Source organism: Podarcis raffonei, chromosome 7 (genome assembly GCF_027172205.1).
Source record: "Podarcis raffonei isolate rPodRaf1 chromosome 7, rPodRaf1.pri, whole genome shotgun sequence".
Taxonomy (NCBI): domain Eukaryota; kingdom Metazoa; phylum Chordata; class Lepidosauria; order Squamata; family Lacertidae; genus Podarcis; species Podarcis raffonei.
In genome coordinates, this window is record NC_070608.1 from 91243413 (window position 1) to 91260903 (window position 17491).

The window sequence follows — 17491 nt, forward strand, 5'->3', positions numbered from 1 at the left end:
TCAAAGTTCCTCTAGGGGGACACAGTAACAGTCAATACTTGTTGCATTAAAATACCTCTTCCAAGTCCCCCATTTAACTAAATAAGCAACAGCTTCAATTTCAGTTAATTTACAGTTACCTTAAAGTCCGGAGAAACCAGTCAAAAACAAAGTATCTCTCTTGCAGAGTTAGCTGTCAAAAAGTTACATTGTCCATAAACAGCGTGATTCACAATGCAGCAATCTTATTGCCCATTGACAGCCCGTTCCCAGGCATTAAGCGGTGGTCTTTGTTTCCTTTCCTCTCTTTTTGCAGGAAAAAATACTTCTCCTTTTCCCCTCCCCTCTCCTGCAGCTCAGGGAGGGAGATCTCTTGTATTGATGTAAGGATTTAAGTCCTTTTCAAACGATTTTCCAAGTCTTAGCTTAGGAGTTCTTTGCTTTAATCTGTTTACAAGAAACGGAAGGCGGATTTCCTGTTTAAGCCTTCCCGCTTCCATGCCAAATTAGAACTTTTTCTTCCCTTATTTTCAAATCTTTAGCTTTAACCTACTCACGGGTAGTTGTTTTGATAGCCGAATTGTCACAGGAAAAAAGTCAGCGCTCTCCAGCAACAGCTGTGCGGCTTCACTCCACGGAAGAAGCAATTGACTCTCAGCACCGCGCCGCTCACCCCGTTTCGCTCCGGAGCCCGGAGCCGGGTTCCTTTGCAAATTGGGGGGGGGGGCGCTGAAGGTGCCCGCTGAGTCCCATGATCACAGGCTTCACCCGCCTGTGGTTTTTGGAAGGGTCCCCGCTTCACCGTAGCGGCAAGACCCGATTTCCGCAGAGCTGAATCCCTCAAAGTTAGAGGGAATCCGCCATTACCGATGGCACCGACCCCGGAAGTAGCTTGGTAGCCTTTCATTATGTACACCAGTTCTGAAAGATGCTGCTAAACCTGTGCCATTGGTCTTTTAAAAGATTTGGACTAGCAAAGGACAAGAACTATGCAGACTATGGAGATGATGATGGAGAGATAGATAGAGAGATATTTACACACACACAGTCTTACTTTATTGTTTTGGGGTTTATTTTACTTTGGGATGGGGTGTTGGAGTTTTCTGGCCCAGATTCCATTCATCTTGAAAAGGCATGAGATGCTCCTCCCAGACTCAAGGGCAGGTTCAAAGGGCATTGTGGGAGGACATCGTGGTGCCCATGGGGGGTGTCAGCAGGAGCACTGCAGGCAGGGTTGGGATCAGCCTGTACAGAACAGGAGGACACCTTGCTGCTTCTGGCCACAAGAGCCTCTGTGCCAAGCGGTGCCTTCCTTGGCTGGAGACTTTTGCTCCTCTTGTGAAATCTCTCCACAATTAAAACCCTGCTCAAGGCAGCGTACAGCAAGAAGAGATTTGGGCAATTGCAAAAATATAATGAAAGCAGACTTAAGCAAGAAATAAAAACATACCAGAACGTATGTGACAAAATTAAACCACCCCAACATAAGCCATAATGAGATCTAAAAATAAAAATACAAAAAGCCAATGGCAATAACAGCAAAATTAATGTCTCCGAAATGAAATCTTCACCCCAATGAAAAGACTCCTAAGCAACACCCCATCCTTAGAGTCTGCAGGCACCCCAAGACGCAGATCTTGAAGGACTCTGAGATAAGGTGATCTCTGGCCTCTCAAGCAGGCCTCCACTTTTGTGGCTGGAGTCTGGGTTGTGGGGCCAGAATGTCCTTGCGTGGTGAGTGCCGGCACCTTTTTTCTGGATGTTGGAAATATTATCAATACATTTTCAACTTCTTGGTACACAACTACAGCCCAAAAGACCTGTCCAATGTTTCCATATGAATTGAATGTCTTACATCTCAACCCCAGTATTCCCAGCAAAAGAGAGTTCTGAGACAAACAAGAAAGGTCCCTCAACTGGCAATCTGAAATGAAAAGGACTCTCCTAAGCCAACACCCTATCAGCCTGGCCAAACCATATTAGTTCTCCTCCTCCTTCCCCTGCAACCATAGAACTGAAAAGAAAATCTATTTCTGATGTCCTGAGCATTAACCTGACTGAAATAGCTTTTCCTCTCCAGATATGAGTGAAATTAAGTCATTTAAAAAAGAATAAGCCAATATACACTAACACTCCAGGGGAGCTATTTTTTCCTGAAATGTGAAATTAGTGCATTGTTTTATGTAGGCATTAACGTTTACAGCATTGCAAGTTTGAGTGACCTACTAACTATGAATGACTGCTCAGAGCCCATTTAACAACGTTAATGTTTCTTAATGGCTGTGGGGGCTTCTTGAATGCTCAGGTAGGGCAGAGATCAAGGCCTGATAAGCACATGATACAGTTAAGTTAAAGCTAAATCACATTCAAGTGGAATACATCTCTGACATTTCAGAGGAATACATTTCATTCAAACAGCAGCCATGCTTGCCTTCTTCCTGATGAAAACTCTCTGCCCCATTAGCACAAAACTACAGGCACACAGACTCCCAAAAGGATCTTCTACCTGCACTGGGCGTGCCTGTTTTGGCCTCCAGTTATGTTCTGCTTCAATATTGGCAAATAAAGTAAATACCTAATAAATCTTCCGTTCCAAATCCTATAGCCCTGCCCCTGGACTTCCTGCTGCTCAGAAATGGACAGCATGCCACTTCTACAACTATGAATTAATCGGATGTACAAGTTCAATACAATAATGCTTCACTAGCAATTAACAAGCTTTCTTCCTCCATCCCAGTTTATTTAGAATGAAGATCTTTCCTACTGGATTCATTTTCTCTCGCAAGCTGGAAAATGCTTTTCACCACAGTAAAGAAAGGCATTGCTTCAGTTACACATCTAGTTTAACCACTCGGTTACCTTGTTCATTTAAACCTGTCACAGCTCCTGACTCCAGTTTCTAATCCCATTATTATTATTATTATTATTATTATTATTATTATTTGGATCCTGCCTCCTCCCTGAGAGTGACATTCAGTTAGCTCTCTCTGAGAGACCTCTGCCGCCTCCTGCTAGAGTCTTTCAAAACATCTTATAAGTCATAAGATGCAAAACACCTGAAATGAACAAGGCTAATTATGCTAACTACTTGTCAATGTCAAAACCAGGCATGAAAGCTTTGAAAGTGCCTTAGTTTATTTTCTGCAACAATTTATCAATGGGGCAAACAATTTTATAGGGTAGCTGAAATATATGTGCTAAAAGAGCTTACATGCATATATATTTAGACACACATATACACATACAGAGCATGCATCTATTTTATATTTGTCATAAAAGCAATAAATGAGACAAAAAGATATATAGACATATGCTCATTTTACTTTTTAAATATTTTTTATTAAATCTGTATACAGGACAGTTCACAGCATAAAAATACAAAATTCTAGCAAAGTGTCAGGAGAAAGCCAGGATACGGGCAGCATCTGAGGGATTAGGGAAAAGCTAAGAGCAAGCCAAGTTTTGCCCTTGCCGTTTGTTTGTTTGAAAGTCAGGTGGTCCCATTTTGCTTGGATAGCAGGACACTCATGGGGGCAACAATCCCCTGAGATATATGACAAGCTATTCTGTTCTGATTATCACCCTTAATCATTTTAAAACCGATATACTAACTAGACCAAAGGAAACCCAAGCTGCTCTGGGACAACCACTGAAGAGTCCTGCGAATTCTTCTGCTTGAGGAAGCAACTCTTTCATATTGCATCTGGGTTGATGCAATGCTCACTAGCTCATCTTTCAGGCAAAATTCTTTATCAGTAAGGATTTTAAGAATGCATTATGACATTTTTCATTGCCTTTTTAAAATCTGCCTTTAAATTCATCAGAAAGTTATGAATTCGGGCTTCTACTTTGATTATTAAATTATTAATCTATCACATGCACTAACACTTGACACAAAAGCCAGGGTTGTGCATATGCTAAAAGTCTAAGGAAAAACAGACAGAGTAATGGTATAAGGTACCGTATTTTTCGCTCTATAGGACGCACTTTCCCCCCTCCAAAAATGAAGGGGAAATGTGTGTGCGTCCTATGGAGCGAATGCAAGGGGGGGGGAGGCAGGCAGGAAAAGCCTCCAAAAGCCGCACACAAGCTCCCCGTCGCTCTTGCGGGCTTTTCCTCAGGAGGGACAAGGGACTGACGCGGCCAGTCAGTCCCTTCTCCCTCCTCGTAGAAAAGCCCACAGGAGCCGTGCGCTCCTTAAAGGGTGCTTTTGCGGGAGGTGGGAGTATTGCCATAGCCGCGTGCCACCTCACCAGCCGGGAGAGGGTGCGAGGGGCTATAGAAGCCATAGCCCTGGGCTTCCCCGGCAGCCCCGAGATGCTCGCGGAGCAACGGGAAGGCTGCGCGCCTTTCCGCTGCTCCCCGACCTGCTCTTTGGGGCGGGCAGTGGGGAAAAGCAGCGCTTCTCCCCACCGCCAACCCCACAAGCTCGGGGAGCAGCGGAAGGTTGCGTGCCTTTCCGCTGCTCCCTGACCTGTTCTTTGGGGCTGGAGGGAGGCTTCCCCCCGCCAGCCCCAAAGAGCAGGTCGAAAGGAACCTGAAGCCTGGAGAGCAAGGGGGGTTCGGTGCGCACCGACCCCTCTCGCTCTCCAGGCTTCCAAGGTAGCCGCCTGGAGGCGGCTGAACGCACCTTGAACAGCACCTTGTTTTAGAGGGGGAAAACAAGGGGGGGAATTCTCCCCCTCTCTGCGCAGCGCCTCCTGCCGCTCCGCTGAAGGGGCGCTGAGCAGAGAGGGGGAGATTTTTTTTTTCTTGTTCTCCCCCCTCTAAAACAACGTGCGTCCTATGGTCCAGTGCGTCCTATAGAGCGAAAAATATGGTACTTCCTGTGGTACTGGGAAGTTTTTAATGTTTGACTGTGGTTTTATGAATTGTTGCAAGTTTCTATAGTTTCTATAGCCCTGAATTTATCTGAATAAGAGCTTCTATTTTCTCTTATTACAAAACAGAATCTTCTTGCATTTCCCCAAGACTTCTGTAAATCACATGATCCTTCCACCTAAAGAGAAGACTCATCCATTAACAAGCTATGTCCATTAGTCTGGATGATGCTCCTTGAAATTGCTCTTCAGCATAAAGGATGAATGGTCATTGATGTTCCACAGCAAAAGACCATACCAAAATAAGAACTTTGATGATATCAGCCTAATATTCCTTTTATCTCACACTTTCTCTTTTTACTGTTTTTTCTTCTTCACTTATTTTGGATTACAAGTGAAGGAGGGGAAAAAACACAAGGACAGCAGCAGCAGCAATTACATCTCTACGCCTGGGTGGAAACTGCAAGTCGTAAATGGATTTCTGAAGAGCTTCTTGCCTCTCCTGCCTAATCAATAATCATTTTCACACACCCAACAAAGGAAAACAAAGAACTGGACAAAATGGAAGGGTAAATGAAATCCTGAGAAGAGCTTTACCTGCTGCCGCTTCTCAAACTCAAGCTTGATCCGGGACTTGATGCAGTTACAGGTGTCCTGATATGTTTGCTGCAGAGCAAGTTCCATTAATTGTTTGTGATATGCTCCTGCCAGGTTCCCACAGATAAAGATGATAACATTGGCCAGGATCTAAGCACACAGACACATATACAGACACACAAAGAAAAGAGCAATGAAACAGTCCGATGTCACTGTCAGACAGTACAGACATACCTTGGAAGTTGAACAGAATCCGTTTCAGAAGTCTGTTCGACTTCCAAAACATTCGGAAACGAAAGCACGGCTTCTCATTGGCTGTAGGAAGCTCCTGCAGCCAATCAGAAGCCACGGAAGCCCTGTCGGATGTTCGGCTTCCAAAAATAGTTCACAAACCGGAAGAAACCGGAACCGGGTTGTGGCGTTCAGAAGCCAAAATGTTTGAGCACTAAGCTGTTCAAAAACCAAGGTACAACTGTACTTGGTTTATTTGTGAAGATTTTAGTTTCCTGCATCCTCACCGCCTGGGCTTTTTTTCAGCTGGAACTTGTTGGAACTCAGTCCCAGCCCCTCTCAGGTGGGGCCGTTGCCATTCTAAGAGAACGAGGGAGCTGTTCTTGAAATAGCACTGCTCACAGTCCTTGTCGCAAAAGCTATCAAACAATATTTGGTATTTTGCCATGACCTTCCCTTTTCTAGGCAGACAGGTTTATTTTTCAGCACAGGAGAGTTAAAAAAATATACCCCCCCATCTCACATACAAGTGAGATTTCACCTGAGGTGGCTCAGTCTGAAGCTTCTGACACCGTTAAGTCTGCCATCATGTGCTCCCTCTGACAATGCATTGGATAATGTACACCTGTCATTTATCTGCACAAGAGAGTTGTTTCCCTCAATCTCTCCTTTGTAACTGGCTTTTTGCACTGAGGCCTATTTGGGGTATGGCAGGGGTGCCCAAACTTTTTTCAAAGAGAGCCAGATTTGATGAAGTGAAGATGCGTGAGGGCCAACTGAAGTTCTTGAGCTTTCTTGAGGATTGAAGATCTTGAGCTCTTTTGGGGATTTTACCATAGGAATTAAACTGCCGCAGGGATCGGATTAAACCAACCGGCGGGCCAGATTGGGCCCCCAAAACGGAACTCGGACATGCCTGGTGTATGGAGTTCTGGGTGGGCATAAAGATAAATAATAGATATATTAATAGGCTTAGAATAGTTTTTATTAAAATAGATTTACAAGATACAGTTCTTTATCTTGGCCTTTGACAGGTATGATGTACATTTTAGGACCCACTATGTTTTGTGATTGCAATTTTTAAAAAATTGTTTTTAATGTCATATTTTAAAACACCAATATATATATATCATCTGAAATTATAATGATAGTCTCTCTCACCCATGAAAGGACAACTGCAGCACACAGAGGGATAAGAAGGTAACAAAAGAAGAAGAAGAGGAGTTTGGATTTTTCACTACCCGAAGGAGTCTCAAAGCAGCTAACAATCTCCTTTCCCTTCCTCCCCCACAACAAACACTCTGTGAGGTGAGTGGGGCTGAGAGACTTCAGAGAAGTGTGACTGGCCCAAGGTCACCCAGCAGCTGCAGGTGGAGGAGCAAGAAATCGCTTCTTTGGAAACTGAGGAAAAAATAGTTCCGAGCTAATGAAGCAGATCCCTGCTGAGATTAGGGCTGTGTACACACTATCAGTTTAAAATGAATCTAGGTCCTTTCCCCCCTCAATTCAGGTTGAAGCTGGAGTCGGGGGGGGGCACACAGTATTTCAGGCAAATCTGAGCGTCCTGGATGAAATAATATTGTTAATGATGTTTTTAATGCAACTGCTTTTAGAAAGTTTTTAACTGAAATTGTTTTTAGGTATTTTTAATTGTTTTTAAAATGTTTTAACTATTTAGCTGTTTTGTTTTTTGTTTCTGAAATGTCTCTGTGTTTGTCACTCTGGGCATCTTTGGAGGAAGGGTAGGATATATACTCAATAACTGAATTATTTCAGTAGGAACAACAATGCATGTGCACCACTTCCAAAACCAGCAGCAGGAGCAGCCGGGATGCAGGGTAAACCGGAGTGTGTATTTTTATTATTTATTTATTTATTTATTGAATTTATATACCACCCTATACCCAGAGGTCTCAGGGAGGTTCACCGAATAAAATCAAAATATAAAACCACAAATGCATAATCGAAATAAAAACAATAACAACCCAATTGCCCCCCCTTTAAAAAACACACATTTTAAAGGGTATAGGATGTAAATCAGATCAACCAAAGGCCTGCTTAAAAAGGAACGCTTTTGCCTGGTGCCTAAAGGTGTACCGTATTTTTCGCTCTATAACACGCTCCCAACCATAACACGCACATAGTTTTTAGAGGAGGAAAACAAGAAAAAAAATATTCTAAACGAAACAGTGGATGTATGATTTTTGTGGTTCATGCTGTGGCCACAGCCATGTGATCTGACGGTGAGTTTGGAGTAGCCCAATGCAAAAATCCTGAGGATCCACGTGGATCCGTACTTTGTAACCACGTTTTTGCACCACTGCGGCCCCAGGCAACAGTGGGTGCGTGATTTTTTTGGTGCATGCTGTAGCCATGGCCATGCTATGTGATCTGATGGTGAATTTGGGGTGACCCAGTGCAAAAATCCTGAGGATCCATGTGGATCCGTGTTTTGTAACCACGTGAATGAAGAAACTGTCAGTAATGTATGATATCTCCAATACAGTGATGAAGGAAGGGGGGGGGAGCTCACACTTGTCCTAGGCAAAGCAGCCAACTCCTATAGGCCTAGGTGCCTTCACCCCCCCCATTAAATATTTGAGGGAGTCATCCCCCATCCCCCATTGTGGTATGTGAGTGGGGCTTACCTGGCTGTCCCCCCAATATTTTTTGAAGTTGGAAGAGGGAGGGAGGGAGGGAAGGAAGAGAGAGGGGGAACTCACATTTGTGGAGCTGCCTTGCCTCAAACCGGAGCAAAAAGAGGAGGAGGAGACTCAGGGACACGAGCCTTGTAAGCCGCTTTGTTTGAATTTACCGGTGAGGTGCTGGGGGAGGGACGGAAGGGGATGCCCTCTTTCTCCCTCCTTCCGGCTCATTGTAAAGAAAGCAGAGTAAGAGCCGCTTACATTTGTGTAAGGGAGAGCCATAGAGCAGGCAGACACTGAGAAAGAGGCAGTCTCCCTTTCCCCACCTTGGCTTTTACACACTGCGTGCAGCTCTTGCTGGCTTCCGAGCTGCCTCCCTTCTCCCACCTCGCCAAAAAGCCATAGAGCAGGCAGACAGGAGGAAGAGAGGCTGTCTCCCGACACTCAGCTGTTGCTCAGCTGTTGCCGGCTTCTCAGCCAGCCAAGCGGAGGAAGAGAGGCTGCCGAACAGCCAGCAAGAGCGGTTCCTCCTGCCTGCATTCGCTCCATAACACGCACACACATTTCCCTTTACCTTTTAGGCGAAAAAAACTGAGTGTAATGGTGCGAAAAGTACGGTATAATGAAGGCGCCAGGCGAACTTCCCTGGGGAGAGCATTCCATAGACAGGGAGCCACTGTAGAGAAGGCCCGTTCTTGTGTTGCCACCCTCCGGACCTCTTGAGGAGGAGGCACACGAAGAAGGGCCTCAGAAGATGATCTCAGGGTCTGGGTTGGTTCACATGGAGAGAGGCAGTCCTTGAGGTATTGCGGTCCTGAGTCATTTCAGGCTTTGTAAGTCAAAACCTGCACTTTGAATTGGGCCCGGAAACTAACTGGTAGCCAGTGCAGTCGGACCAGGATTGGTGTAATATGCTCAAACCATCTTGTCCCGGTGAGCAACCTGACCGCTGAATTCTGCACCTCTGAACCATCTTCAGAGGCAGCCCTACATATTACACATTGCAGTAATTTAACCTTGAGGTTACCAGAGAATAGACAACAGTGGTCATGAGCGGAGGAAGGGGGGGGTCACAGTGGGGGTGTGCCGCCCCGGGTGTCACCACTGAGGGGGGTGACAAAATGCTGGCTGGCACTCACCGCAGGGCCTGCAGTGCTCCTGAGCCACATGTCTCTCCTGGGAGAGACACAGTGGCTTCGGCGCATGCAGGCTCCGTGCTGCCCAAACGGTCCACTCACTGCCTCCCCCCAGCTGTAGGGCGGCTGAGTGGGAGGAGGCAGGCAAACTCTGGAGGCCCCTGGGTGTGCCCCGCCCCTATGGGTGGCTTGCCCCGCCCTCACCCTGCCCCTAAGCATGCCGCCCCAGGCGCCCAAGCGGCTTCCTCCACCACTGACAGTAGGTAGGCTATTCCTGTCCAGGGAATATAGGGGCATAGCTGGGCCACCAGCCAAAGCTGATGGAAGGCACTCCAAGCCACTGAGGCCACCTGAGCCTCAAGCGACAGCAAAGGATCCAGGAAGACCCCCAAGCTACACTGCCTAAGTTTATGTTGAATCTTCCTCTGTCACCCCCAAATAGCGATGGACAGATCTGTCCATTTCAGTTTCTCTCAGTTTCTTATTTTTCCATTCTTGGGTTAAGGTCACCATGTTTTTCACACCAGTATGCAGATATTTCAGAATCTCAATTCTCTGGTAAATGGTAGCTACGAGTTTCTCTTTCAGATTTCACAGAATGCTAGATAGCTATTCCAAGACAAGAATAATATGTCACCTAAAAAAAAAAATGCAACCTGACACTGGGCAACAATTTTTTACTTTTTGATAGTGGTCTAGATTTCTACAACTGATTTAGGGTATTTTTGCACTGCTGAATCAGGAAATGGCATCCGTTTCTCTCCATCAGGTCAGGTTTTTGTGTTATGTTGATTTGAAAAAAATCAGATCTTGTGACAAAATCGATTACATTTTTGTGGCATTATCAGCTGATTTTTGTCAACACATATCATCCTAAATATGTTTTTAAGAGAAAAAAATGTTTTTCCAACCACATATATTGATTACCTGATAGAAACATCGATTACTGTAAACTGAATGGTGGGCATTGATAAAGGTAAGTACACGTAAATTGCATGTTGCTTCACCATTTTTCAAACTTCAGGGCTTGAACTTCCGTTTCTTGGAACTCCTGGAATGCTCAGCGGCAGGAAGGTCTCTCTTCAGAGTCCAACAGTAGTCAGCCATCATGACTGCATCCCAGCGACCCTGATACCTGGTCTCCATCTCTTTCATGTCCTGATGGAATCTCTCCCCCTACTTGTCACTCATTGAACCCACGTTCTCAGGAAACCGGTCCATAAGTGAAAACAGTAGTGCATCTTGACGCTCATGTTGCAGCCCAGGTTTCTGAAAGCAGTCAGCATGTTGTTGACAAGTTCTGCGTAGTTTCTGGCCTTATTGTTGCCCAGAAAGTTCTTCACTACCAGAACAAATGCTTTCCACGCTTCCAGTTCCACTTCGTTCATTGAGTTTCCGAACTCTGGATCTCTGATGAGCTGACGGATCTGAGGACCGTCAAAGATGCCAGCTTTCAACTTCTCCATGGTCAATCCTGGAAAAGCCTGGCACAAGTTAGTGAAGCAGTCACCATCCTTCTCCAGAGCCTTGGTGAACTGCTTGATTAAGCTGAGCTTGATGTGCAGCGGTGGAAAGAGTATTCTGTCTCTGTCCACCAGAGGGTCATTGATGACATTTCTTTTTCTGCAAGGCACCAATTCCTCCCGCACAGGCCAGTCCTTCTTCGTGTAATGCTGAGCACGGTCCCTACTATCCCACATGCACAGAAAACATGGGTACTTGGTGAAGCCAGACTGTTGTCCCAACAAAAAGTTCACCATCTTCAGGTCAACACAAATAAACCACTTATGCTGATCATAACCAATTTTCTCCAGCACATACTTCACCGCTTCATAGTTCTCCTTCAGTGTAGTCGAGTGAACCAGGGGTATAGAGGCAAACTGGTTGCCATTGTGTAGCAGAACACATTTCAGTGATCGCTTGCTGCTGTCAATGAACAGTCTCCAATCTTTGGGTTTGTACTGTGGCACTCCAAGCTTGAGCAGAAGCTGCGCAATATCTGCACAGTACACCAAGTCCTTCTCTTCGAGCAAAAGCGGAGGTACTCTTGATGCCTCTTGCGGAAGAAGCTGATGCAAGCACTGTCAGAGAGGAGGTTTTTTCCCTTCAATCTGGATGCCAACAGTTCGGCAGAGTCCTTTGACAAGCTGAGGTCGCGAACTAGATCATTCAACTCCTTTTGGGAAAATGGATGTGGAGCATCATCTTCAAGAACCACTTCTTCTTCATGTCCTTCAACACTGGAGGCATCTTTGTCACTAATGTCAGGAAGTTCTCTGAAGATAGGCACTGGAATTTCATCACAATGAGCTACAGGACGACGTGCTGATTGAAGATCAGGATACTTGAGGCTGCTCCGGTTCTTTCTGTTGACCCCAGTCACATCAACAGCGCAGAAGTAGCAGTCAGTGACATGGTTTGTCGGCTCCCTCCAAACCATGGGAATTTCAAAGTTCAGACTCCTCTTGCCATTGGTCCACCCACGTAGAGTCTCGGTGCATGCCTTGCACACCATGTGTGGTGCCCAAGCTTTATCCTGGTCACAAAGTTTAATACTAAAATAACTTTATGCTTTGCCACACCAATTTATGGAAGATTTTGAGGTTTTATGACTTTAAACTGATCCCTTTTCGACATAATCACCCAGAACTATCGGACCTGAATACTTCTTGTCATTAAAATAATCATTTCCAATCAAAACAATTATTCGACATGGCATTTTACCCCCACCAACTTCTTCTAAAATGCTCCACACAAGCGTACATGTGAACAAAAACGTAAAAAAACGACATGTGGCCATAGCTCAAAAACTTGACCTGATTGAGCAAAACCAATGTGATTTTTGGATTCAGCGCATCAGATTCGTCCTAAATCATCTGAAAAAATGCAGACAACAAATTTATTGTTGACCAGTGATTAAAGCTGTTACGGTGGGAGACCAGTGAACTGAACTTTCCCAGGCCACCCATTAAAGCAACGCTTGGAAAACAATCTCCTGCTTCTCAACTTGCTGGGCCACCCTCAAATCATGCTAACTGATGGAGAAGTCTGTCTCCGAATGCATCACCAATTTGCTCTTCCCCATTTAACAGCAAGGCAAAAATTAGGCCCAATATCTTTCCTCCATGTAGAACTCTTAAAAGATAAAACATGGCCATTTAGTAAAATTAATTGGTTTTCTATTCGCAAATTATCTTTTTCCACTTTGTTTGTAAAGTGCAGAAGGAAAATAGATTAAATAGTTTAGCATACAGGAGAATTTAGAGCAAATTAGGCATTGAACTTTTAAATAAATTAACTTCTACCAGATTATTTATGATTCAGAGTATTATTATTCTTTAAAAAAACAACCATTGCCTCTCTTTGGAAAGCAGTGCTATACTGTCATACCAGTATGTACCCATAGATCAAACACCCTAGAGATACAGAAGTCTTTGGAACAAGTCAAAATAAGGCACAGTCATTGCCATTCTTCTGTATATCTTTGAAATCGATGGTTGAGGCTGTGGCAAAAGTTTAGAGCCGAACATACTTCGTGTGAAAAATATTCATTCAGGACATTCAAAGCAGCCTTGGTCAGCAGTTGCCTCAGGATCATTCTGCAGCTTCAGAAAAACTCTTAACCTCATTCACACCCCCTCAAAACAGCTGGGGGGACACTTTTCAGAGGGGAAGAAAATGTTCACCCAAAGCACCCGGTGCCTGTCTCCTTCAGCCTGTGACCATTTGCAGATTCCGAGACTCAGTGGTTCTCCAGTCCAGAAACGGTAAGAGGAGTTAGTCTTCAGTGGTCTTTGCACTAGGTGCAAGGTTAGCATTGTTAAGTCGGCACTCTTGGTCATGCCTGGATGTCATAACTGGACAGAGTGAAAGGTGTTTAAATGTGTTGTGGGATTATTGTTTTTGTTGGTTACTATGTCATGCATTTCTGCGTTTTACATTGTAAACCCCCCTGTGATCCTTGGATGAAAGGTGGCATAGATGAAACAAACAAACAAGGTCCAAGTGCTCTGAGTCATGAGAGAACACAACCTCCTTAACTCACAGAGAAACATCTCTGTCCGTGCCACAGAGGCAGGTTTCAGTGCGGCAGTGTATGGAGAGAGCCAGGGCTGCAAGCACATGGTAGAGCAGGAAGAGTCCTGCTGGATTTGGCCAGGCAGGTTTGGGCATCCTGCTCTCAAAGTGGCCACCTAGATTCCTCTGGGAAGCTCACAAGCAGAACGAGAACAGCGCTCTCCCCACTTGCAATTCCCGCTGCCTCCAACAGCGCAGGCAGAACACGGGCATCATGAGCAGGAAAGGGGAGGCTAGAGGAGCTTTAATCCAGCACACACACCCTGCCTAAACAGCAGCGCAGCAAGATTCCAGCTTTTTGCACAAACTCTCCTTCACTGGAAGCTTTTAAGCAGAGGTCGGGTGGCCATCTGTCATGGATGCTTGAGCGGAGATTCCTGCATTACAGGGGGTTGGACTAGATGACCCCAGGGGTACCTTCCAAGTCCACAAATCTATGATTCTATGATATGTAACCCCCAGTCTGCAAGGCAAGTCTGGGAAATCACCACACATGTCAGGATCCATGGCCCCTAGCTGGATTAAGACACTGGAGGGGAGCAGGGCTTCTCCAGAATATCCTAAGCCCTTTCCCATATGGAAATGATACAGAGGAGAGCAGAGAGGGGCATTTTACCAAACTGCTCCGTAGTTAGGAAACTTGCACAGACCACTTGTGTGTGTGTGTGTGTGTGTGTGTGTGTGTGCATAAATACACCCTATACAGCCTATACACATATATACACCCTAAAATTGGACTTTATGAACTACAAAGTGATAGGAAACTCTGTTGCAGAGTGGCAGGACACTTCCTTGATGCAATGTTATATAACCTCCCTGAAATGAAATGGGAAAAATTAAGGAGAGTCACCAAACTGCAATCTGTAGCAAACAAGACACGCTGGGAAAAACACACAGCCCTCTAATTACTGAGGCATGGAAAACAGAGCAGAGGTTTAAAGACAAATGCTCAAAGTGGCTTAAAGGCTAAATTTTAACCTTTAAAATTAGACACATTGCTTTTAATTAATTCTTTTTGGGGGAGGGTCTTGATTAGATTGAAATTCATTGACAAATACCAATGTGATTTTGTGCAGACTTGTAAAGAGCTGCTTGCCTGGTTGCTGGCAGGGAATAAAACCACAAGGCAGGGAAGTTTTTAAAGCCTTGGGCAAGTGAGGAAAGATGTTGTGAACTCATAGCTTTAGAGGTTCATTTCAGAGGCTGTGCTTTGCCCCGGCTTGGGCCATTCTCTTGTGTGTCCTTTGTAGTGAGAAATTCACAGGAAATGTCATCCAGTTCTACACCTGTCCTGAAATAGCTGCACTGGTTCCCAATTACAACCACGAACTTTGTGACACCTTAAAGACTCCAAGATTTATTGTGCTATCAGCATTCATGGACTGGCTGTGAGGAGTGTTATCCTTAGCTGGCAGATTATAAGGCAGAGGAACAACGGCATTCAATAGGGCTTGAAAGGCTGTGAAATGCAAGCGGCCCAGCTGCCCTGGGCCATTTCTTTTAAAAGCTCCAATGTATGCAAAGAAAGTCCTCTTGACGCTGACCTAGGCCACCAACCCTATTCTCTTCATTGTAATTTGCTCTAATATTATATTTCTAAATTTTAACCTGCTCTGGGACCTGGGCATAAAAGGCTGCTAAGAAATTCAATTAATCGTTGTCATCATCATTGTCTCATAGTTTCATCACCTTTGTATTGGAGGAAGCTACTGATTCAGCCTTGGCTCTCTGTTTGACATGCAGTAAGCTACTCATGTACTCACTTGTTGGGGGTCATGTGGTTAGTAGCATGTATACATTTCAAAAATTAAATGAAATGAATATGATCCCAGCAATTTAGAAAAGTACTGTGCTTAGTAGGCAGCACAGATTCTTCCCAACAAAGTTTCTCAAGTGGCAGAGATGCCATTTCAGCATGTCCACACAGAGATTGGCACAAGCTCTGTGCTGACTGCTGCTGGCCCAAGAAGCAAACTTTTGACATGGAATTAAAGAGCAAAAACTCCACACTCTCTGATGATATTGTGGGCAGTCCTTCCTTCCTCACTGTTGCTTTTGTGCTGCAGTTGAAAAAAAAATGATGACGAAAAGTCGACTGTGGAAAAAGCTGTCATCTGGGCAAGCCACAGCTCTGCTCACATCTTTCGAGATGTGGCAGCGCTGCAGCAGGTGACACTTCCCCAATGCATGCCAGACAAGGCTGCCTCTGCCAGGGAATCTCTAGCCATTGGACGGCTAGAACAGCTCGCTCGGCTTGAATCTAGTCTGCCTACCAAACTGGCCAATGGCAGGAAGGCTTAGGGGCAGGCATCCCTCAAGCGGTGGAGCTGACTGAACTTGCAGGCTTCACTCAGGTCCGCTCCTCAGGTATATAAACAGCTATCAAACCACTTCTTTAAAAAACCATCTTTGGACCCAGCCACTATGGCCAATTATCGCTCCATCTCAAATCTTCCATTCCTGGGCAAGGTGATTGAGAAGGTCATGGAACAACACCAGACACACCTGCAGGATGCAAACTATTTGGACCCCTCCCAGTTGGGTTTGAGGCCTCATCATGGGACTGAAACTGCCTTGGTCACACTAGTTGATGATCTCTGGCAGGCTAGGGACAGAGGTGAAAGCTGTTTTCTGACTGTGCTGGATCTCTCAGCAGCTTTCAGTACTGTCACCCATTGTATCCTCCTGGACCAACTAGAAGTGCTGGGAGCTGGGGGCACTGTTATACAGTGGTTGCACTCCTTCCTCCAGAAAGTAGTGGTAAGGGATTGTGTCCAGAAAGCAGTGGTAAGGGATGAGTGGTCAGACCCCTGGGCTCTCACTTGTGGGGTGCCTCAGGGCTCCATCCTCTCCCCCTTGCTTTTAAACATCAATATGAAACCATTGAGAGAGATCATCCCAGTGGGCCAGGTGTTCACCAATATTTGGATGATACCCAGCTCTACCTCTCTTTTAAATCAGAACTAGTGAAGGAGGTGAACATCCTGTGTGGGTGTCTGGAGGTGGTTGTGGGGGTGGATGGTGGTCAACAGACTAAGGTTGAATTCCATACTGTTTCTGGGGACAGGGAATGGGATGGTGTGGGGAATTCCCTGGTCCTGAGTGGGGTAAATATGCCCATAAAGGACCAGGTGCGCAGCCTGGGAGTCACTTTGGACTCACAGCTGTCCATGGAGGCACAGGTCAATTCTGTGTCCAGGGCAGCTGTCTGGTACAGGTCAGCTCCATCTGGTATGCCAGCTGAGACCCTCCCTGCCTCCGCCACTGTCTTGTCAGAGTGGTACATGCTCTGGTTATCTCCCACTTGGGCTACTGCAATGCACTCCATGTGGGGCTACCTTTGAAGGTAACTCAGAACCTACAACTAATCCAGAATGCGGCTGCCAGATTGATGACTGGGAGTGGCCACAGGGACCATATAACACCAGTTCTAAAAAGTCAACACCGGCTCCCAGTACGTTTCTGATCCCTGTATACCTGAAGAAGCATCTTCTTTGTCGTCCAGCCCAGACACTGAGATCTAGTGCCAAGGGCCTTCTGGCAGTTCCCTCACTGAGAGAAATGAGGCTACAGAAATCAGGCAAAGGGCCTTCTCAGTAGTGGTGCCCACCCTGTGGAATGCCCTCCCGTCAGATGTCAAGGAAATAAACTATGCCTTTTAGAAGACATCTGGAGGTACAGAGGAGTTTTTAATGCTTGATGTTTTACTGTGTTTGATGTTTTAATTTGTTGGAAGCCACCCGGAATGGCTGGAGCAACCCAGTCAACTTAGTGGTATATAAAATTATTATTATTATTATTATTATTATTATTATTATTATTATTAGGGGAGAACCTGACTGTCAAAGCAACATCCATATGGTGCTTGATAGTGTGCATTATTTGCCTTTAGAGTAGAAGTCATAAAACTAACTCAGATGAGACTGTGGAAATGCTGAGTCAAAACCTGGATTCAGTAAATGGGCTAGACAAGGACCAATAAACTGAAGCAGACAGCTAACAATGG

The 17491-nt window shown here is 45.3% G+C and overlaps 1 protein-coding gene across 8 annotated transcripts in view; it reads right to left on the minus strand.

Annotated features, from left to right (window-relative positions):
- The window catches only part of ADCY2 (adenylate cyclase 2), a 142861-nt gene that overhangs the window by 90970 nt on the left and 34400 nt on the right, over positions 1-17491 (minus strand). For 6 of the 8 annotated variants that reach the window (XM_053397533.1, XM_053397534.1, XM_053397532.1 and 3 more), the window contains one exon: positions 5397-5546. The exons of the other annotated variants lie outside the window; for them this stretch is intronic. In XM_053397533.1, coding sequence (XP_053253508.1) covers positions 5397-5546 — 150 coding nt within the window. The remainder of the gene's footprint in view (positions 1-5396; positions 5547-17491) is intronic. 8 annotated transcript variants of the gene reach the window in all.